Raw genomic sequence first — 24,338 nt, 5'->3', positions numbered from 1 at the left:
GTTGGATAAGATACAGTTCACAAACGATTGGTTGTAAATGAAGCCATGAACGTAAGTCTAGCACACAAGGTCAAGACAGGCCAAGTCTAACTACCATACCAGACAACTACAACTTCAGAATCTACATTCCCAAGACAAATACAAATTCAAAATTCTACGTTAAAGTGCCCCCCCCCCATCTTAACCCCCCGGCCTGTCCGCCAAACGGACCGCCCGATCTCCTTCACGATTCGCACCTCCGTAGACTCCCTGCTTCGTATCATTTCATGGTGAAAATGGGATTTTGGCTGCGTTGGATTCGCTGTGGAAATCCAGCGCTGGAGTCTGTGTGAAACTGTGGCAGATGGAATGGCCATCTGCCTGCTGGTGACTGAGTGCGTGAGCGGAGGGAGGAGTGCGGATTTGTTACCGTGGGGGGGAAGGGATGCGGGCGGAATACCGCTTTCCAGTGGGATCAGTGGATTCTTTCTTAAACCCTTTCCCCGTTTTTTAGTGGTCAACCACCACTGTTGTTTTGGCTCTGAAATGGGAGCACACAGTTCTCTCCTGTGGATGAAACTATTCAGAAGAGGCATTCGGAAAATGCTGCGGTTTTAAACTAGAATAACCCTCTTTTGTCCTTTATCCACAAGCCAGATGCTGACTTCTCTGAGTGCTTTGTGTTACCGTATCTAAAGGGAGAACTATAATGTCATGACATCGGGTTTTCATGTCTCATATGTGAAACAGTTTCTAAAATGTTTTCTCACCGGATTTCTTTACACATGAATCCTGGATGATTGATAATGGCGCCATTAGTTTCACATAGTTCATAGTTTAAAGTGAGATCAATATTCACAGGAGACTCAGCTGTCATCATCATACTCTGCTGTGCTTGGTAGCTACCAAAAAAAATCTGTTGTCTGCTAAAGATACAGGAATGGTAGGGTGAAATTTCAAATTTTTGCAACGTACGTTATGCATTTTGGATTTGAGGTCAAAAGAAGAATATAAGGGGAAAAAATGCTTTTATTTTATGGTTTTTACATGCATATAACTTTTCCTTTTTCCAGCTCAACCCATTTCTGTAAAATGCTAAAACAAATATGCATACCACCATATACATACCATCTTTTGATCTCAAATCCAAATGTCTTCAATATAAGATAACAAATTTCACTTTCCTATCATTCCGGAGGGAACAATGAGATGAGCAGTTCCGTTAGCTCTGTTAAGAGGCCATTTTGTTTTCATATCAGATCTGGCTCAACTCAACTGAGGCATTTTATTCATCTGAAACAATAACCATTACCATAAACTGTGCCCGTTCCTGGTCTGGTTTGGGACTTTAACTCCCATCATTGAGCACTATAAAAGAATAGGGTCAATCATCCTGGTTATATACAGCATCTTTGAACAGACAGACCCAAATAAATGTTGGGTTATTTTTAATGTTATAGCACTATTGTGTTTGGCTATTTTTTACATTATTGAACTATTGTGTTTGGTTAATATTAACATTATTGCGCTATTGCAAACTGCTACATGACTACAAATCACAAAACCCAACTAAATTTCATTCTAATTCTAATAACTGTCACAACAAATAGTAATCAATCCCCCTGTATTGATTTATTGTCGCTCAATAAAGCCTCCTTTTGTTTTCCTTGTTTTATTTTATCTCCAGGGTTGTTTTATCTTCTCCTTGGTCAAATACAAACCACTGACGTACAACAAGATTTACGAGTACCCCGACTGGTCCATCGGTCTGGGGTGGACTCTCGCCCTGGCCTCTATGATTTGCATCCCGATGGTGGTGGTCATAAAGATCATTCAGTCTGATGGGCCACTGATTGAAGTGAGTATATGCTGCCGCTGCCTTGCGGATTATCATGTTATTCCCATTGGATGTTACTCCCATTGGATAATGATGTTATTCCCATTGGATAATGTTTTTCCCATTGAATTATGATGTTATTCCCATTGGATGTTACTCCCATTGGATAATGACGTTATTCCCATTGGATAATGTTATTCCCGTTGAATTATGATGTTATTCCCATTGGATGTTACTCCCATTGGCTAATTATGTTATTCCCATTGGATAATGATGGACTGGATTCATACCAATGCCTTTAATGGCATGTTGCAGTAAAAAGAGCATTGCAATCAGATGAAAGTAGTGATGAATAACACAAGGAATCCCTCCCTCCCTCCCTCCCCCCCTCCCCCCGTTCCCGGTTTTCCGTGTGCAGCGGATCAAGGCGGTGGCTGCTCCGGTGCGGGGCGGTGCCAGTTCCCGTCCCCCTGGCCACAGGTCGAAGGAAAACGAGCTGACCTACCCCCTGGACCCCAACGGGAACAACGGCTTGATAAAGCCCAGCCACACTATTGTCGAAACGATGATGTGAGCGCTCTCTGTGAGAGAATACGATTCACCCGCTTTCCATCTTATATATTCGCTAACTCTGAACTAGTGGTAGGACCAGGTTTACATTGCTACGTATCTGCACTAGGAGTATTCTTTTTGTTTTCTACAGAGGAAGTTACATATGGGTTTTCTGTCTGTGTTTTTACTTATTTTTTATTATAATATTGTTATTATTACTACAACTATTATTATTGCTGTAGCTAGATGGAGGAACGGTCTCTGACACACGGCAGTATCTTAACATAGAACTAGTACTGTTCTGTTTTTTTACTCGCTTTCTGTGGAATAGTGGAATATCAGTGGTCTGTCTTTTTATTTGGGGAGAATTGAAAAACAAAAAGGGTCATATTTAACAGTAAGAACCTAATCTTATGTGTATCGTGTTTGAAAAGTAACATTCGGTATGTGGATGTGTTGAGAAAAATAAGCCCCGCCCCCACCTTCTCTTTAAAACGTCTTTCTGTTACTGTGGAGGTGCTCTTGTAGGGTAAGATTACTTTAATCTGTTGTCATTGTTGATGTTTGTTGTGAAAAGTACACCTGAATGTACAGTACCTCAGCCAGATTCGCGGACGCCAGAAATGCCCTGACTCTGAGGGGCTGTGGGTGGACCGCTTCCCTGTCGTGTAGACTGTACAGTGACTAACTCCCCTTAGTGTAAAAACCGCTGGCTTGAAGGACACTACTGCTTTTCTGTCCCAGTGCTTTGGTGTTTCATTCAAACATGTCTTGTTTTTTTTGCACTTTTAACGTGGTCGAGATCGCTCGCCGTAACGAGCGCTCTCTTCCTCTCGTTAGCCGCCCGCTTTCAAGAACTAGCCGGGTGAGTTAGAAGCACACAACATCGTACTACCATGACACCGTCAAAACACGTTCCATTGACTGTCCTCTGCGCCTGCCGGGCCGATGAGAGGCAAGCTGGGCCTCTCTGTCCACCTGATTGGCCGATGAGAGGCAAGCTGGGCCTCTCTGTCCACCTGATTGGCCGATGAGAGGCAAGCTGGGCCCCTCCGACCGCTCTGCTGGCCAATGAGAGGACAAGCTGAGCTTGCCGTCCATTCTTTTGAGCCGAACATCTCTCCCACCACAGGAGCAGTCCCAGTTTCACACGAGTCAGCTTTGACCTCCCCCCGATAACTATGTCAGCCAGTGTATTAGGCTTATGTTAAAATTCAAATGTGATTTAACTAAACCTGCTAAAATGATCAACTTTCTCCATGCCGACACTCTTCCCAGCACCCACATTTCAACTCCACCTTCTTTTGTAAAGAAACGAAACAAAAAAACCTTAATATACAGAGATTATCAATGCGTTTTTTTAAATAGTTAATGAAACGGATGTCGTAGTGAGCCACAGCACAACTAAATGCTTTATGTACACGAGGCATTCTTACCAAGGAATGTGAATTCTGTCATTTCCAGTTTCTCTTCACTAATTATAACGATAGTCTCTTTTTCTGGATTTTATTATTGTATTCATTTCGAAAAATATTTTATGTTTATTTTGTTTTTTCAATCACATTTGCCTTTTTATATTCAAAATGTGATGCTGTAGATGTGAACTCTGTCACTAATTACAAATCTTTAGGACGTAAGACAGAGCCAGCCATTTACATTTAAACTGCTAATCAGTAAAAGCTTAAATGCAATTTGTAATGTGCAATACTTTGTAGAAAAAAAAGAAGAAGCTATTTTAAAGCAATTTTCCTTTCTTACCTTTTCTAATAGTTGGTACTTTTTTGAGTTTTGAATTCGAGATTTAAACACAAAACGACTGAGATGATATGAGATTGTTCGGGGCCAATTCTAATGTATTGCAAAGGTTTAGCCATAACAATATGAAAAAAAACCAAAACAAAACAAATTTAAGGCAGCATTAATCTTCACTTTTATATCAGAAACAAAACCATGTCATTCTTCCTTAAATTGGTCATTGTTTTCATGTTGTCATTGGCTAACTGCTTTGAAACAGATTGACTTGGCCCCCCTTAGTTACACAAGAAAATACTTAAGCCAAACATATGTACTATTATGCTATTATCCAAGAGCAGATTATTAGCTGACGCTTCTGAAGAGGTAGTATAGTTCCTGTGTGGTGCTTTTTCAAAGAAACTTAATTGAAAACCAAATGATTCAAAATCTCAAGGAGAAATGATATACATCCAAATGCAGTGAAAGGCTCGCCTGTGATTACTCAGTGAGTCTCCCCATCGCGACTGTCAATGTCACGACGGAGATGGGCAGTTTATTTAATCCTGTGTGTTTCACTCTCGCGTTTTACATACCAGCCCTTCCTTTTATAAGCTTGTAAAACGGGAAAAATGTTTTTAATCCATGAAGTGACGTTTTTAAAAACAAATCTGAAAATGTTTTTTTTATTTCTGAAATCTAACCTGTAAGCGAAAAAAAAAAAAAGATGTATTTAAACGAGTTTTACAATATCTAAAACTTTTTTTTTTTATTTCTTAATAAACATTTTGTCATTTGAAAAATGCCTTCATTTTGTCATGTACAGAGAAAAGCAGTCTTTTCGAGGACTGATCGCAGAACTCTGGTCAGGGTCCAAAAGCAAATATTTCAGAACCCCATTCCTGCGGATTCTTTTTAGCAGCGCACTGGCGCATTTACGGGGTCTGTGTCTCCCGGCAGTCTGTCTTTCTAACCCCCCCCCCCCCCCCCCCCCGTAACGCGACTTCAAATCCACGCTGGTTCCAAGCCAGGGTATTTCCAATATGTGCGCGACTCGGAATTCCAGCGCGGGGCGTGCGGCGGGGGGCGATACCGAACGCTCGCCGGGGGACGGGGGTGCCAGATTCTGCGGGAAGCGCGGCCCTTTCGACGGGTCGGGCCGGACCAACCCGAGCGAAACTGAGAAAGGAGAACTTTTACCTCTATTTTAAAACCTGCCGCATAGCGGGCGGACACACGCACACGCGTGACGCCATCACTGCCTCTCCATCCGGCCCGTCTGGCAGCAGCTGTCCCAGAAGAGCAGCTGAGCCCGGCACGGGAAGGCTCACTAAGCAAAAACCCAAAACACAACCACCCCAGGGATTAGACATTTGGCAAGAGCGCTTGAAGTGCTCCCGAAATGTACACAGATCCGTCACCCCCCCGCCCACCCCCACAGCGAAAGGAGTAAAAATAACAAAAATAGCCACCCGCACTTGGAATGGAATTGGCCACTCTACGTTTTGTAGCATGGAGGGGAGGCAGAGACCAACTTCCAATTCCCAGTTTAAATAAAAATAGTTTCTCTTGTCTGGCAAAGTGTGCTGAATTAGGATGAGCTTGGAGTCTTTCCGAGCTGATTCAGATAGTAGCTCTGATAGAAAGTGAAATACATTTTAATACCTCACTGGGAACCCTCTTTTCTGAGGTCGATACTGTGCGACCGTAGCACTTACGAGGAATATCATGGAGTTGGCAACTGTGGACTGACTTTCATATTCCCTCTATTACACGGATACAAGTTTTTAGCCAGAGGAACATTTCATGGTACCAGTCTCCTCGTGAGACGAAAACAATTGTAATCTCAACCTCTTAATGTCACGCAAATAATGAACTTGCATTTACCTGCCATTGCTGTAATCTTAATCAGTGTAAATGTTGGAGTAATTAGGTGAAAAATAAGATGGTTTCCTATTTCAGCTGTCAAGTGCTAAATACCCTCAGAACACCGTTTGGCCTCTCCCACAGTTTGGTCCTGCCCACTCCTGGGAAAGCGGTTGCATTTTCGGAATTTCGTGAAATAAGGGAAAAGGGATATACGTGAAATGAAAACAAAAATAACTCGGAAGAAAATGCGAAATATGTCTGACTTGGAACCAGTTTTGATTGGTCCACATACGGGGGAGCTTCAGTTAATACTGTGTGAAGTGAAAAGGAACAGTTGGTCTTGTCATACCGACATCTGTGTGGTTTGTGGAGACTTGAGTCAGTGGTGGTGACTTAAATGGCTAGACCATTCTTTGTATGCCCAGTTGTTCCTTATTGTATCATAATACTCAAATTTAACTCTGTGGCAACATTATGTTAAACATTACTCCATTTCATTGCTCTGTGAAATTAATAGTTTCTGCATTTCTAGAGAAAAAAAAAAAAACATATTTTAGTAACATGTATTATTTGCTTTGATAGAAGACATTTGTAACTTGACAAACTTTGTGAGGGAAAAAATAAAGAAAATCATTTAAAAATATTTTGTGTGGTTTTTTACTTTGTACTCCTCTACATGTGCAGTGTTTAGACAAACACTGTTCGGCAATGATTTATTAAAATAAAGTGCATGATTTACTTTTTATTGATTTAACCCTCAGAGATGGAAGCCTATTTTGGCTCATTTTCCCCTCCTGTTTTAACTCCTAACCTCTACCTTCACCATCAAGCCATTGCTAATTTCCTGCAGAACAGGCTCAGCCACATGAACAAAGCATTTGACAGTTGCTTCATTGTGTGTGAACTGCAATGGCCCAAAAAAGAAAGAAGAAAATGTAAGTGAAAGTTCATATTTCATAACACAGCCAACACACAATGTGCTCCAAGGCTGTTCTGTCCCTCCAAGGTCTTGACATGAGAAAACACCGAAAACAATATTGCACATCACTGAAAACATGAAACATTTATACAATTATAAGCAGACCCAAATTGGAAAACAAAACTGTGCCAAGTATTAAACTGTATACAGTGCAAATATCAAAGTATTTGGACAATGGCAAAAAAATATATTTCTGTTTCGGCTCTATTGCAGCACAATGAAATTTGCACTCTAACCTCAAATTCATGGTTTTATGTCAGTCTCGGCACTAATGGTGATCTCTGTTGGAATTAAAGCCTTTTTATATGCAGGCCCCCCATTTTAGGGGACCAAAAGTAATTGAACAGTTGTTTCTCTTTAGTCAGGTGTATTTAATCCCTTCCTGAGTAAAGTTATAGGAAGGCTTTCAGTATATAGTCTTTTGATTCCAGGCTTTTGATTGTTAACAGGAGGACCTGAGTTGTGCCAATGAAGGTCAAGGAAGCCGTTTTAAGGCTGAACAACAAGGAACATTTGAGGGGTCTCACAAAATAAAATGGTTGGCCTCTTCCTTCAAATCCACTACGGTTACACTTGTGGGTTTTCCCTTTCTCCCAGACTTTGCAGATTTTGATTTTAGTGTTTATTTTAGTCTCTTCTCTGGTTCACAGTGTCTGAAAGAAAATGGTCCGATACAAGGTCCTCCCAAGTAGCCAGTGCTAAAGCCACTGTCCCAGAGGAATGAGATAGAGTTATTCTGTGACAGACCTTGCATAGGAGTCTGAGGAAAGTTAGGATGGAGCAGGTACATTGCACCTTTCTCAGATTCTTAGTCAACTTTCTCTAAAAATCTTCTAATTCATTGTCTTTCTCTTTCTGAGAGTAACTGACATCCACTTGCTACATCTGCATAAACAAGCCAAGGCTATTTGGGTTCTCAGACACCTACTGTATCTGCAATTCATACATCAACACATGCTGGGCAATCCTACATGGTGCTCACTTTTGCAACAAACAGTTTGAGAACGGTCAATTGCATTCATCTGCGCTGATTGCTGCAACCTCCTCACTATGGGTTCAGGAGAGCACAAACGTGTTCCCCAGAAGCCTGACCATACAGGCAGGGCTACTGGCCACAGTCAGTCTCAGACCGGCTGGATACCAGTGCTGGGTCATTCTACACATTCCTTAACACGAGTGTCACTCCCCGCCATGGGGTGAGGGTCACTCAGGCCCACTCCAGGAGTTAACAGGGTTCCACAATGATGGCAAAGATGCATTAACAAATAACTCTTCCAGTGCAAGGGTGTTTATTATTTACAGTGCAGGGTGACAGCGGTGTAAAATCCCCAACTCAGTCCAGTAACAATGCAACTATATACACTCACTGAGCACTTTATTAGGAACATTTTTACTTTATTACACCTACTTATTCATGTGATTATCTAATCAGCCAATTGTGTGGCAGCAGTGCAATGCATACAATCATGTAGATACGGGTCAGGAGCTTCTGGTAATGTTCACATCAACCATTTGACCGTGGAATGATTGTTGGTGGCAGACAGGGTGGTTTGAGTATTTCAGAAACTGCTGATCTCCTGGGATTTTCATGCACACTAGTCTCTGGAGTTTGCAAAGCATGGTGCAAAAAAATAAAATAAAAATCCAGTGCAGATAGGAACAGCTTGTTAATGAGAGAGGTCAGAGGAGAATGGCCAGACTGGTCAAAGCTGACAGGAAGGTGATAGTAACACAAATAACCATACATTACAACAGTGGTATGCAGAAGAGCATCTCTGAACACACAACCCATCATAACTGTAAGTGGATAGGCTACTGCAGAAGAAGTCTAAAAATAAGTCTAATAAATACCTAATAAAGTGCTCACGGGGTGTACATTACTTTCGCTACTACAATTGGCATTAGCATTGAGCAGAATTTGTCACACAGACTCCACTCACCCTCTCTCCATACTGAAAGTATCAAGGCTATATGCACCACCTTTCCGTCCTCTAGAACACCCCTCTCTGCTTCACAGGGGTGGATGCAATATAAAGTCCCTGAATGAGGCAATAAAGCCCAGTAAAGTAATTATGAAATTCCCCACAGACAGAGGCAGGAAAGGAATACTGCCGTAAACAAGTTCCACCGAGCTTCCCCTCCCTCCATATTACAAACTTTACACTGCCAGTAAAATGCTATGCGAGAGCACTCCCAGAGTCTGTTCCAGAAAGTGGAATTGGTCAGTAATCTGGATCCAATAAAATAGGAAAATCCTGGATTATTGGTTCCAAATACCAGGATCAGAGAAGGTATTATATTACATAACATGGCATTTAGCAGATGCTCTTATCCAGAGCGACGTACAACGAAGTGCAGATCAAACACAAGTACAAGTGCAAAGAGGACCTGAGAGGACAGTACAGTTCCGAGTCCTAGTGTAGCCATACAGATATAATCGCAACCCTTGAAGAATACATCAACTTCCAAACTAGCATACCACAGTTGGCAGCTAGAATACCCTGAGTACAACAATACAATAGCTAATACAAAAAAACAACAATATCTATACTAACTATATAAGTGCCATTACAGTCTATGGCATGTATAAGGCTAATCATGGTGGTGAGTTAGGGAGGGAAAGGTGTAGCCTGAAGAGATGAGTCTTCAGTCTGCGCTTGAAAAAGGTCAGAGACTCTGCCGTTGGTAAAAACTTGCACACTCACCATAGACAGGTGTTTCAAATGGGTTTCATTTCTTAAAAGTTTGCATCGTCAATTGTTCCTGTTATTGCGGAATTCCCCATGTACACATGTTTTTTCCCACCACTGAGGGCTTTTCTCCCCACTAGGGAGCTTCTTACCTCATGTGCTTGCTATTTTCAGGCCTTGTGTTTGCCCTTGCCTGCTCTGTAAAGCAGAGGGATGCTTTTTACAGTCTACTGTAAAAAGAGCTTTGCAAATAAAATTGAATTGAATTTAGATTATTAAGTGTTTGCCTTGAAGTGTTTTAGCATGTGTGTAAATCATTTGGTTTTTAGTGTGCCAGAATATTATTTGAACATGATCCATCCTTCAATTCAGTTAATCGTACGACTAATTACTCTTATTTATGTGCTAAGATAATTTGCGATGCTTGCCACTAATCCGAAAGCCAAATGTCCAGTCTGTACACAACTTTCAGTTCTGTATTATGTAACTTATGATTACAGTATGCATTATGTAACCTATGATTTATATACCATTTGATGAAATGGAAAGTTTGCTGGAATCCGTCTTGGGGAGAGAAGCGGCCCCTGACTGGCCTTTCTGATGACGCTTCAACCGGGCCTCCAGCAGGACACGAGCCAGGGTGGAGATGACGATTTGAGTCCTCAACGTCTGGCTGCAGCACCAGAGCGGGCATGTGACAAAACTGCGGCAAGATGCACCACACCGCCGTCCGCCGTCCCGTCCACCGCGCTCTGCACTACACAGATGCACCACACCGCCATCCACCGTCCCGTCCACCGCGCTCTGCACTACACAGATGCACCACACCGCCATCCACCGTCCCGTCCACCGTCCCGTCCACCGCGCTCTGCACTACACAGATGCACCACACCGCCATCCACCGTCCCGTCCACCGTCCCGTCCACCGCGCTCTGCACTACACAGATGCACCACACCGCCATCCACCGTCCCGTCCACCGTCCCGTCCACCGCGCTCTGCACTACACAGATGCACCACACCGCCGTCCGCCATCCCGTCCACCGCGCTCTGCACTACACAGATGTCGACGACTTGCATCGACGTCTTAACGTGGCACGCGGTTACGGCGTCGGACGCACTGAGGACCGGGGTTCCAGCGTACAAGCCTGGAGGACCGGCTCATGCAGGCGCCCCCGTTTCCCCCGGAATTATACAAATAAAATAAGTATTATAAAAAATAAAATAAAAAAATACTTTGTTCAGCAAAACACGATAGTGACCACACAGTCAGAGAAACTGCTGCATCTGCCATTTGTTTTCCATACCAGTTCCCTTCCCTTTGCTGAGGCATTGCTTTTTTCGTGGCCCCTGGTCAATGTGCAGTGTTCCCCAGCTCCAGAATCCATGTTGTCACCAGTCCTGCTGACGGCCTGATGTTTCCCTTTCCTCACGCTTTCCCCTGTCTCGTTAGTGTTCCTTATTGGTCATTGATGTGGTGACCAACACACCAGGAACAGACTCAGCAATCCAAAGGATGAGACGGCAACAGCAGGTCTGATCAGTGATAATGTATTAACTGACAGAGAGAGAGCATTTCAAGGGCAGTCCAAGTGTATTCCTGATAAAATCCATCTTTATTGGCAACAATGACCAAAAACCAAACACCTTGGTCTCTCCCATTGGAATGCATCCACCAAATACTGGTGGGCACACTTCTGCTGATTACTGCCCCAGGGTGCCCGCTCCATCCCTCCCCCCTGCCCAGCGCTGGCTCTTAACCCCCAGGCCTTCAAGCAGCAGTGCCTGCTTGCACCTTACATCGATCAGTGGTCCTCACTCCTGGTCCTCTGCTGGCTTTTGTTGTTACTCAGCACTTAATTGATGAAATTACACAGTTAACTCACCTCACCCGCTTTCTTGGTTGCTGATATTAAGGCTAAGGCGAACAAAAACCAGCACACCCTGCGGCTCTCCAGCAGTGTTTATCAACTCCGTTCCTCAGGACCCACTTGCCAGAAGGTTTTAGCTGTCACCAGGCACTCACACACCTGATTTCATGACTGAACCAAACCACCAGAAATGCCCATGATTAGTTCAATCAGAGCGCCTGGCTACAACAAAAACCTTCTGGCAAGTAGCTCCTGAAGTTGAGAAACACTGCTAGCTGGGGACAGAGAGGTTGTGACCTCTCTCGACCAGTGTTTCTCAACAGAGTGATCAGATCAATATGAGGCTACGAGAGGAGTGAAAACACACACACAGGTTTGATTTATGTTCCTGTTTACCACTCAGAATCCCCAATCCCAGCGCATTGCCCAGGCCAAGGCCCACAGCTGCTCTGCGGCCTTCCCCACTTCAATCCTCCTGACCTGTAGCGTCAGCCCCCGACAGTCCAGATGAGTCATTATTAGATTTTGGTTCTCGTTAGTCTGCATATGTTTGGTTCATTTGGGTCATTGCTTGCATGTGTGGTCCTGTGTATCAAGTGTATGTTCCCCTTCTGTCTCCGTTGAGTCTTTGTGTGAGCTTCCCCAGTTCTGTATTGTTCTCTAGAGCATTTTTTCTGGTTTCCTGTTTTTGTTTTTTCTCCAGTGTTATTGTGCTTTTTAGATTCTTTATATCTTTGTTTTTTTAACCACATTTTCCAAGTAAAGTCTTTGGATTTTTTCCCATTTGTGCCTCCAGTGAATCTCTGTGTTTGGCTCCTAATTCATTGAGCCTTGAGGCACTTGTTGCATAACCCTTTCAATGTGTAATTGGAAACGGAGCTTAAAGTCGTCGCCAAAGTTGTTAGCCATGAACGCACTTGGGTTAGACTATCCAAGTTTGATCAGTCTTGATCACCTAAAATGGAATCCGCTGTTGTGTGACTGGGGTATCCAGATAGACAGCATCTGGCTCACTGAAGTCACATTTCAAGTTTAATTTTAAGATTTTTGTGAGCCTGCTTTCTGGAATGGATAAATTAATTCACACCATCAACGTGTTTGGCAGCAAAAGAGGAATGCAGAGAGAAGCACATCATACCTACTGTCAAATAGGGAGGTGGGTCATTGATGTTTTGGGGATGTTTTGCTGCCACTGGTCCAGGGAGACTATTTAAGGTCAATGGCATAATGAATTCAACAAAGGAAATGCTAGTGGAAAATCTTGGAAGCTGACTTCCTGAGGTCTGTGGCCTATTAACCAGTCTAGATATCTTAGTCATACTACTTAGCCATACTAGAACCTCTTTGCATTTGAATGGATCTCTATTGGAATCGGAAGGGGGGGGCTAGATTCAGCTGTAAATGTAAATGACACTTTTGTTCCCATAGAGATCCAAGAGATTTTTGTATCACTTGTATGGCAACCAGAAAGTAAAATCTCCAGACTCAACTCTGATGATGTTGATTGGTCGCAGACTTCAGGAAGTCATGGCATGTAAAGGATATGCAACCAAATATGCAACCATGACTATTTTATTTGACATTATGTCATTTAATCTCAAACACTGAAATGTGGGGCTATATATAAGAACTACTGTAATTTGTACATGGTGAAACCAATATGCACAAACATACCCTTTAATAAAATCTGAGAATCTGTACTTTGACCTTGTATTAATTATTTGATTACAAACAGAGAAAATGAAATGTCAATAGGAAAAAAGCAGAAAAATGCAATGTGTCCAAACCTTTGACGGGTATGTATGTATAGGTTATGGAAGTGTGGGTTTTTCTTCTGTTAATGATTTCCTATGTCAGTCTTAGAATGAGTGGGGGAGGGATGGATGAACCCACTTAAACTATTTAAATGTCTATGAGGACTGAGTTAAAGGTTAATCCAATATTAATATAAATTAAATTAAACTTTTGGGCAAAAATGGCAGATTTCCAAATTCTCCGTTCTGACCCTCAAACTCAGTTGGAGGGGACAGGAAATGGGCGAGTGACAGTTCCACCGGTTTTTCGATGTTCCAGACCCCCCCCGGCGCCGCCATCTTAGACAGGTGGAGTGAAGTGCAGCAGATTGGTGTGAAAGGAGGAAGCCAGGTGATGGAAAAACACAGCAGCTTTACATCTTATAAATAGAGCCGCGGAACTCAGCAGGTGCTGGGAGGGTGTGTGTGTGTGTGTGTGGGGGGGGGGGTGGGGGTGGACTGTGCCACTCAGTGACCCTCAGCACAAACAAGAACGGCGCTCCCTGAACCTGTCGCCATGCGCAGATTGGATCATGTTACCAAAGCGGCCATTTTGAGAAGTTGAATGCACTGTGATTGCAGGCATTATGTAAAGAGTGGCACAAGGGCATTTTAGCCTGGCGGCGCACTGCATCCCCTGTCCCGTCCGATTGTCCTTTGCGCCACTTGGAAAGACTTCAAGCAGGTGAAAAAGCAGTGAGAAATTTGTCTGTAGACAGGTGGCAGCGTGATTAATTATTTACGATTCACATGGCCTTTCTAAGGACCCGTCATTCTTGTTAATTGTATTGATTGCAACTCTATTTTTCTGTTTATTCACAGCTGGGCCCATTAAAAATGAATGAAATGTGAGCTGTGTACAGATGCGTGGATTGAAGTAAGATACACAAACAAATAGTGTTCAATTGACCTCTATCTAATGAGATACTAAGCAAAATGCTTTATATTCATGCACTGGATACACTAGATATGCGATTCACAGCACAGCAAGTCATAGAAATCTATGATTTAAGACTTTCCGACTGGCCTTTTTCCAAAGACAGCTCAGAAATCGATGTAAAATGCACACAAATTTTGTATTGCCCTCTTTAAAGTAGAAATGCAGTCAATGTCCTCCATATTTCAGACAATGTTTATTTCAGATAAAACTCACAGAGGAGTAGCACATAGCATATGTCTCTTTATTTTTTCTGTTTTTATAAAATTATTACTAGTTACAGTACTTCAACAGATGATGAGTATGTACATGTGCATCCATTCAACCAGTATCTGTGGACCCACTGCTCTTTTACCATTGTGCTTACGTACACAGAGGGAGAAAATTTTCATATAAAAATACTATACAGAGAATAGATTCTTTAATATTACACATTTAAAAATACACAAATATCAATGCATACACACTTCATAATTCAAAATGCATAGGGATGGACACATTTAAAGCCTTTAAAAGCTACAGTATGTAAAAACCATCGGAAACACACATCTGTCTTGCCTTTGATATTGCATATAAAATATGCCATGCCCTTCTGTGTGAAGTACAGCACATTAAGACGTGTACACACAACAGGTCAGGTACTGTACACTGGAGGAAAAAGCAAACAGGAAAAAAACTGTCCATCTCTGGAGTTTTAAAAACACACTGTCCCCCGGAAGAGAAGTTAAAGAGTCCAGCTGCACTCCCACATTGTGAAATGCACATTTTTGTGTAAAAAAAATACAAATAAACAATGTTTCTGGAATAGATTTTAGAACAGTTTTGGAAAGTTATATGAGAACTGTTTTTTTTAAACTGCCAGATTCATACGAACAGAGATGGTCATTGTTCTTCAAAGAATTCAAAAAAAAAAAAAAAAACGACCTCAAGGAACAATGAATGCTTTCAAAGTTATTGCAAATTGATCTTGCTTGTGCTTTCCAACAAGGGAAAAAATACTCTGGGCCAGCAAAATAATATGCAGTAATCCACAGATAATTATGTACAAAAGTGCATTGGCAAGGACTGGGGTACTCAGAACCAGAAGAAGCACAGTGTCAAAAAATAGAACTTGAGTATGACCAGCTATTTTTCAGACCACTTGAGATGAGGCCTGAAATAGTCATTGTAAAAAAAAAAGAAAGAAAAAAGAAAAAGAATGAGCAAGGCCCTTTCTTTAAAAACAGGTTTTTGATTCGACTGCACAGAGCAGTGGATTCAGTGGACCCCGTGCAACCAGCATCCATTTAGGCCTGAATTATCTCCAGTTCACACACAGTACGTATGTGCACACACAAGATTTAGTTCCCATTATTGTATGAGTATGCACATGTATGTGCACACGTGATTTCCTTTTCGTTTTCTCTAAATTTTTTATGGTTCCAGAGTTTACGTGCTATGCCAAGCTGCTGAGTCTGCGTCTCATGCTTCTGACTGCGCTCGACAAAAGGAGAAGGGATCTGTAACTTGGCCAAGGTAAACTTAGCCGCCTGGGATATGCCATGGGGAGAGGCAAGGACGAACAAACGGGATAACCTACACCTTTGAAAAATAAGGTCTTTTAGGAGCGGAGGTAAACACAGAAGGGCATTTGATGAACGTTGAACACACAGTGCCAGTCAAAAGTCCCCAGCACAGTAAATCTCAGGCTTCACACAAGCCTTTGAGTGGGCGGATTAAAGTTCACATGAACCCAAATCTTATTTGCTCAGCCATGGCAGAAAGAGAACATTTCATTTGCTAAGAAAATGCAGGAGGTGAAAAGTTCAGAATGTAAAGAAGAGGAGGAGGCTGAGCTCTTGATATGACAGATGAAAGAGTTCCGTTTATACACAAACACGGTGGGGGAAAAACTGTTCGACAACCAACAGAATCAGATTAAATATGCAGACATTACCAAACCCTGCTGTACATCCCAGCTATGCCAGCTTAACCAGTTTGACAATTTAGCTGGTCAAGCTGGTCATAAAGCTGGTCTAGCTGGTCAAGCATTTATCAGCTGTTTCACAACATAGCTTAAGGTGATCAAACCATGTCCAGTTGGGAGCTGGTCTCAACTGGTCAACCAGCTGTTTCAAAACCAAGCTTGAGACATTTTTTTCAGCAGGGAAGACATTAATTCAGCTTCAACAGGAACAAATAAAGCAATGCTGGTGTGCATATACCAAGAGTTCAAAACAGGTCCTTAATGAGTGATTAATACTGAAGGTGGCTGAAGCTAGCATGGTAGACAGGATAATGCAACAGCCCACTACACTGAAGATGCATCTCTTCGAGCAGGTCCTGTATTCACACACCCTGTGCCCCCTAAAGTTTGCTGGTTATACTAACACAACCTCAAACCCACTGGCTGGTTCAAGCAACGGAAACACCCGGAACCAGAAAAAAAAATTAAAAAAAATATATGGCTGCCGGATGAAGCATTGATCAGGCTTCACAGTGACCCTACTGGGGGGAAGGGGAACCAACACAAAACCATCCAGTAAAGTTTGGATGGTTTGGGATTAATTATATTTATATCAGCTGATCAACATGCTTTACTAAACATACAATGGACCAAATAAATTATAAAGTGCAATGGTTTGTCTTGGCAAAAATTTAAAATACTGATTCACATACATTCAATGAAATGTTTTCAAAAAGCAAAACACCTGTCAGTGTTTTAAAAGAGCTGCTGTTGAGTTTCGCCAAGCAAATTTAAACTGAAGTTGAATTCGTTCAACCTTAAAAAAATGGAATCAACATGAAGTGCTGTGATCTCACTGTTGAGTGGCTCTACAGTGGGGATGATGGCTAGTGGCTCTACAGTGGAGATGATGGCTCGTGGCTCTACAGTGGACATGATGGCTAGTGGCTCTACAGTGGGGATGATGGCTAGTGGCTCTACAGTGGAGATGATGGCTAGTGGCTCTACAGTGGGGATGATGGCTAGTGGCTCTACAGTGGGGATGATGGCTAGTGGCTCTACAGTGGAGATGATGGCTCGTGGCTCTACAGTGGACATGATGGCTAGTGGCTCTACAGTGGACATGATGGCTCGTGGCTCTACAGTGGACATGATGGCTAGTGGCTCTACAGTGGGGATGATGGCTAGTGGCTCTACAGTGGAGATGATGGCTAGTGGCTCTACAGTGGGGATGATGGCTAGTGGCTCTACAGTGGGGATGATGGCTAGTGGCTCTACAGTGGACATGATGGCTCGTGGCTCTACAGTGGACATGATGGCTAGTGGCTCTACAGTGGACATGATGGCTAGTGGCTCTACAGTGGGGATGATGGCTAGTGGCTCTACAGTGGAGATGATGGCTAGTGGCTCTACAGTGGAGATGATGGCTAGTGGCTCTACAGTAGAGATGATGGCTAGTGGCTCTACAGTGGACATGATGGCTCGTGGCTCTACAGTGGACATGATGGCTAGTGGCTCTACAGTGGAGATGATGGCTAGTGGCTCTACAGTGGGGATGATGGCTAGTGGCTCTACAGTGGAGATGATGGCTAGTGGCTCTACAGTGGGGATGATGGCTAGTGGCTCTACAGTGGAGATGATGGCTAGTGGCTCTACAGTGGGGATGATGGCTAGTGGCTCTACAGTGGGGATGATGGCTAGTGGCTCTACAGTGGAGATGATGGCTAGTGGCTCTACAGTAGAGATGATGGCTAGTGGCTCTACAGTGGACATGATGGCTCGTGGCTCTACAGTGGACATGATGGCTAGTGGCTCTACAGTGGAGATGATGGCTAGTGGCTCTACAGTGGGGATGATGGCTAGTGGCTCTACAGTGGGGATGATGGCTAGTGGCTCTACAGTGGAGATGATGGCTAGTGGCTCTACAGTAGAGATGATGGCTAGTGGCTCTACAGTGGGGATGATGGCTAGTGGCTCTACAGTGGAGATGATGGCTAGTGGCTCTACAGTAGAGATGATGGCTAGTGGCTCTACAGTAGAGATGATGGCTAGTGGCTCTACAGTGGAGATGATGGCTAGTGGCTCTACAGTGGGGATGATGGCTAGTGGCTCTACAGTGGAGATGATGGCTCGTGGCTCTACAGTGGACATGATGGCTCGTGGCTCTACAGTGGAGATGATGGCTCGTGGCTCTACAGTGGAGATGATGGCTAGTGGCTCTACAGTGGAGATGATGGCTAGTGGCTCTACAGTGGGGATGATGGCTAGGGCAAGAGCGAGTGTGGGACCGCACAAAACTGTGATGTGATACGGTATTCTTAGCTGTGGCAAAAACAACATCAAATCTGAACAGAACTGTTGACCAGCATGTATCAGGCTCTTCTTCAGGTGCCATAGAAATGCTATACCGGTAAGCGGCCCTCCGATTATGTACTAGCTGCAATAAGAAATGCAGGAGTACCAGAAATCCATACTAGCCTGCTAAACCATCTACCTTTCTGCTAGTTTTATAAAGTGATATTTCTTGTTTTGAGAAATATCAACTAGATGTTACATAATGACAAAGAGTATTGAGAGTTGTATAAATTTTAGCATGGTAGCATCTCCTTTACCCAAATACCGACACAGCACAATATTCTCAGCAGGATGTCATAGAGAATTCAAGAATTCAAGTATGTCGCGAATAAATGCAAATACATCTGCTTTAGAGATGGAGATCCAGGGTCATACCATTAGGAGCAGGTCGTCTTATTCAGCTGTGTATAAAACGAGCTATGTGCTAAGCAATGATAATTGTGTTCATTTTCCTTCGTCGACACTGGGTAACCAGTTCTGAATGGCCAAAGAGGGGGCAACCTTGCGATCCTTTGATAATTAGCTAGAATGCATATCACACGTCTGTGACCTGTATCCCAGAGCTTGCTGACAGGGATGGTGTTGGCACCCAGATGGTCAAATTAATGTCAGCTGTGAAGACATGACCTGGGAGGAGGGAATTTAGTGCAAATGAATGCGATTTCTGACCCCAGCAGCAACCACCAACACTAAATGGATCAAAGATCTCTTCAGAAAGAGTCAGATTTTTTGTGGAATATCTTGTAGACACATATATATACAGTGACCAATTTATTAGGCACCTATCTAGTATGGGGTTGATTTTGCCTGGTTCTGGAAACATTCCTCCAGAATTTTGGTGCCTGCTGACTCAATTTCCGCTGAGTTTCTGATTTGTTGTTTCAATGCTGCAGATCTCCTCTTCCACATGATCTCAACGTTGCTTTATTACACTGTGAACTGTGTAGGCCATTGGAGTAAACTGCAGTCACCATCATGCTAGTGGAACCAGCTTGAGATGATGCTCAGCCATAAAGAGATGCACATGGTCAGAAACAATGTGTCGGTAAGTAATGTATGGCATTTAGATGATACTAAATTAGTATTAAGGGGCGCCAACAAAACATTCCCCACACCCTTACACCACCAGCCTGCACCATTCTTTATGCGTTATGTAATGAATTGCAACCGCGTGATTCAGTGTTTGACTAAGCAGCTATTTGTGTTAACGAGCAGGTACCTAATAAAGTCACCACATATATATATATATATATATATATATATATATATATATATATATACTGTATATGCACTCAGTGACCACTTTATTAGGTATACCTGTACACCAGCTCATTTATGCAAATATCTATGTAGCTCATGGTTCAGTTGTTGTTCAGACCGAACATGACTAAGGAATGGTTGTTGATGCCAGACGGGGTGGTTTGCACATCTCAGAAACTGATGATCTTAAGGCATTTTCACGCACGGCAGTCTCAAGAGTTTACAGAGAACGGTGCAAAAAAACAAAAAACATCCAGTTCTGTGGGTGAAATGAGAGAGGTCAGAGGAGAAGCTTGGTTCAAGCTAACAGAAAGGTGACAATAACTAGTTGTAATGTGTTACAACAGTGGTATGCAGAAGAGCAGAACATTGACAAACTTTTTGCTATACAGGCGCATACCCCCATAGATGATTTACATTTTGGAATCAGATAATAACTTACCAGATAACAATTATTATTATTATTATTATTATTATTATTATTATTATTATTATTACATATTGTCCTTTGATACCCGCTTGTGAGGCTTAACAGTGTTTTGTTTTTTAACAGTGTCCCTCGTAGCGGTGACCTGAGAACAGCTGGACTGGGTTTGACTGGGTGGGCTTGCCTGGTATGTGCAGGTTTTGAGGGCACTCTCTAGCAAGGTGAGTCTAAAATAGAGCCGCCAAATGCTCACAATCCTCGGCAGCAGCAACGAGAGCCAGCTGGGATTAATTTGGAAAGGGCGAAATGAGCTCCACCAGACCTGCCATCAGATATCAATGTGAACGAGGAGAGGGGCTTTCTGCATTTAAGCAAAGATATTTAAAGAAATGTAAAAATATGCGCTCATCATAATTAAAACACTGTGTAAAAATGTATAAGCCGTTCCTCAATCCATTTCTTGGCGTACCTTTCAGTCACACAGGAAGTTGCCTGTATAATTCAACAGAAATCATTCAATCATAAAAAGAATCACACACATTGGCCATAAAACAACTACACCAAAATGGCTTCCTGGGGATTTCCATCTTTCCCAAAAAAGGTGCTTTAAGTCTGCGCCCATGGGTCAGACAGAGGCTTTGTTACTTTGGCCTCTGAGAGAGACCTCCTCTACAAGCAGAGAGATACCTCCATTACGAGCAGTGAGAGACCTCTTCTATGGGTCTCCTCTCCAAACAGCAGGACACCTTTTAATCGCCTTCCCCCCTTTCGACCTGCTGCTGAGTTTGCATTTTCTGTTTTCAGTGGCTCAGATGAAGAGACTGATTTCAGCAAGATGCCCAGTGTTTTCTCAGTCTCAATGTTTTCACAAGTTTTTTTTTTTTTTTTTTTTACACTGGCAAGAGGGGAGGCACAAAAACAACATTACAAAGTAATAAGTAAAAAGTAAAAAATAAAGATAAAATAAACAGGATGCTCTTGCAACAGATTAGCAAGACTGGACGCATGAGCTGTTCTGGTTCTGTTCTGTTTTCAGTTCTGGGGGTGCGTTGAGTTCTGGTCGCCGTAATTGGTTGATTCTTGGTCCAGGGTTACAGATCCATGGTGTTGGTCTTGAACTCTCGGCTGTTGGGCAGTGTGGTTGAGGGGTCCTCGCAGTCTCGATGCTGTCCCACGGATGCCTGCGTCAGGGGGTTCCTGCTGATGACCAGCTCCAGTTTGTCCCCTGCCTCTGTGATAAGGGGGACAGCCAGGCAGCAGTCAAAATCCCTGGTCCGGACGTGGTTCACCTGCAATAGGGAAAAGGTCAACTTAGAGAATGAAGCCCACAAGAGTTTAGTTCAATTTTTCAATTTAGTAAATTCAAGAAATTAAGATAAATTCCTATTTGTAAACTGGAAAATGTGAGCGACAAATGGAATGAAATGATATGTTCTTACTTGAATTGGAATTGACCCCACAGCGTAACATAGCCGTTTCAGTCCGATAGCCCCATATACGTGCTCTTTCTTCCTGCACATGCATTAGCCGGGTAAGTCAGTCAGCTTTAATGTTTACTCCAGGAATGGATTTCATTGGTCCAGAGGAAAAAGTTCCCCTACTGGTCTAAATGGTCTACTCTGTACAGAAAAAGTGTTTTTGTTTGCATTTTTATATATTTTGGCTCCTGAGAAGATAGAAAGCTTGACAGGGTAGTATCTAATTGCAGTAGCAACAGTGCTGTAACTTCCCTTAGGGACATATAGCTTGTTAACATAAAAATTGTACAATACGCTTGTTTCTTTGTCAAAATGAGGCTAATTTTAAGATTGTTTTTGCCCTCTCAGTAGCTATTACTTCATCTAATCACTGGGCAAAAGTTAGTTAACTTGTTTTGGAAAAATTGTATGAGAAAAAATGTCTTTGGATAAAGCACATGGGGACAAATACTTCTGGAACAGACACGCCCCAGAAGGGACTCAGTATGCCAGAAAGGGGAGGGGCTTTGGTGACAGAGCAGCCAAAGCATAACTGCCGGTTTCTAAAGATTTCTCCAAGAGGAAGTTTCTAGTTACAGTGCCCGAGGGTGTGAAATCTAACGGATTGGACCGCAGCCTGGCATTGCAAATAGAAAAATGTTTTTGTTAATTTTCGTTATTTCTATAGCTCTCCATCGATATGTTTTAAAGAACTGGGCCTTGAAACAGATTCTCCATGCAGGCTTTACACTTCCTGCTTATTCTCTATGTTTTCAAACATATTAAAATAAAAGAAAACAGGAAATTTAAAGCAGATAAGCAGATCTGATTAAAAAACATTGCTGTTATTAAGCTGGACTCTACTTGACACAACTCCCGGTGGTTTAACAATCTGTCCAATCTTGTTTTCTCTGGCTCTGATTCATAAACGAATATAGGGAGCATTTATTGAATTTACACAGATTTAATCAATTCCAGACTCCTATTCAAGGCCAGCAGAACTCATTTTGTAGGTGAAAAATAAGTCTCCAGGAGATGAGGAAAGAAAACTTGTTTATAGGAGGGGGCAGAGGGTAGGCCACGGAGCTGTGCAGTTTCTCTGCTTTGTTTTTGCTCTGTATCCAATCAAATGCCATACATTGAAATCTTTTTTTTAAACCTCACTGTGCAAATACACCTTTTGGCAAACAGTTGTGGCCTGCACCGGTTATCAGGAACTGGGGTTATATTTCATCGTATGACAGTGCAAAATACTGTGGCAGCCACATCAAAAGCACTCAGGCTTTTGGGTCAGTTGTTGTTACATTCATATAGTGCCTTTCATGGCCTTTACAACTTTACAACTTACAAAGAAAAATCTTGTCACCCACCATGAATTTGCAGTGCCCACTTGGGTGATGCACGGTAGCCCTTCGGTGCAGAATCCTGTCGAATGGGGTATGTTAGAGAGAAGACTCGGGGTGTGGTATGGTACCTACAGGGTCTTGTTGAATGGGGTATGTTAGAGAGAAGACTTGGGGTGTGGTATGGTACCTACAGGGTCTTGTTGAATGGGGTATGTTAGAGAGAAGACTCGGGGTGTGGTATGGTACCTACAGGGTCTTGTTGAATGGGGTATGTTAGAGAGAAGACTCGGGGTGTGGTATGGTACCTACAGGGTCTTGTTGAATGGGGTATGTTAGAGAGAAGACTCGGGGTGTGGTATGGTACCTACAGGGTCTTGTTGAATGGGGTATGTTAGAGAGAAGACTCGGGGTGTGGTATGGTACCTACAGGGTCTTGTTGAATGGGGTATGTTAGAGAGAGGAGTCCGGGTGTGGTATGGTACCTACAGGATCTTGTTGAATGGGGTATGTTAGAGAGAAGACTCGGGGTGTGGTATGGTACCTACAGGGTCTTGTTGAATGGGGTATGTTAGAGAGAGGAGTCCGGGTGTGGTATGGTACCTACAGGATCTTGTTGAATGGGGTATGTTAGAGAGAAGACTCGGGGTGTGGTATGGTACCTACAGGATCTTGTTGAATGGGGTATGTTCGAGAGAGGAGTCGGGGTGTGGTATGGTACCTACAGGATCTTGTTGAATGGGGTATGTTAGAGAGAGGACTCAGGTGTGGTACGCATCCGTTTCAAGGCCCTAGTGTTGGCATTTCAGGCTGCTAAGGGGACTGCCCCACCTTACATACAATCCTTGATCACTCCCTACTCCCCAGCTAGACCACTCCGGTCTGCCAGCTCTGGTCGCCTTATGGTTCCCTCTCTACGTGCACCTGGCGGTCGAGCTGCACGTTCACACCTGTTTTCCGTTCTGGTTCCTCAGTGGTGGAGTAACTTGCCTACCACTGTCAGGACAGCAGAGTCCCTCCCCCTATTTCGACGCAGACTCAAAACCCACCTTTTCAAACTCTACCTTAGTCCTCCCTCCTGATTTCCCCCGCCCCTCCTTTCTGATATCCCTATCCCTGTCTAACCCCCCCCCCCCAAAAATAAAAAAAATAAAAAATTTGCACTTATGATGACGACTATGTTTAGAACAGCATTCCATGTGTATTTTCCTAGTTCTGGATGTGATGCTTTGACTTATGGTAGAACCTATGCACTTGTAAGTCACTTTGGATTAAAAGCGTCTGCCAAATGACAAAAATGTAAATGTAAATGTAA

The 24,338-nt window shown here is 43.0% G+C and overlaps 2 protein-coding genes across 2 annotated transcripts in view; one reads left to right on the top strand and one right to left on the bottom strand.

Annotated features, from left to right (window-relative positions):
• The window catches only part of slc6a6b (solute carrier family 6 member 6b), a 32,613-nt gene extending 26,002 nt beyond the window's left edge, over positions 1-6,611 (top strand). Inside the window, exons 13-14 of the mRNA XM_061219531.1 lie at positions 1,667-1,837; positions 2,235-6,611. Of these exons, the coding sequence (XP_061075515.1) occupies positions 1,667-1,837; positions 2,235-2,390 (327 nt within the window). The 3' untranslated portion in view covers positions 2,391-6,611. The remainder of the gene's footprint in view (positions 1-1,666; positions 1,838-2,234) is intronic.
• A 14,703-nt stretch (positions 6,612-21,314) lies between these two features.
• The window catches only part of grip2b (glutamate receptor interacting protein 2b), a 201,053-nt gene continuing 198,029 nt past the window's right edge, over positions 21,315-24,338 (bottom strand). The window contains exon 24 of the mRNA XM_061218812.1: positions 21,315-21,512. Coding sequence (XP_061074796.1) covers positions 21,315-21,512 — 198 coding nt within the window. The remainder of the gene's footprint in view (positions 21,513-24,338) is intronic.

This window comes from Conger conger, chromosome 14 (genome assembly GCF_963514075.1).
Source record: "Conger conger chromosome 14, fConCon1.1, whole genome shotgun sequence".
Lineage (NCBI taxonomy): Eukaryota > Metazoa > Chordata > Actinopteri > Anguilliformes > Congridae > Conger > Conger conger.
The sequence above is the reverse complement of the archived record's forward strand: the minus strand, read 5'-3'. Positions and strand labels throughout refer to the sequence as shown.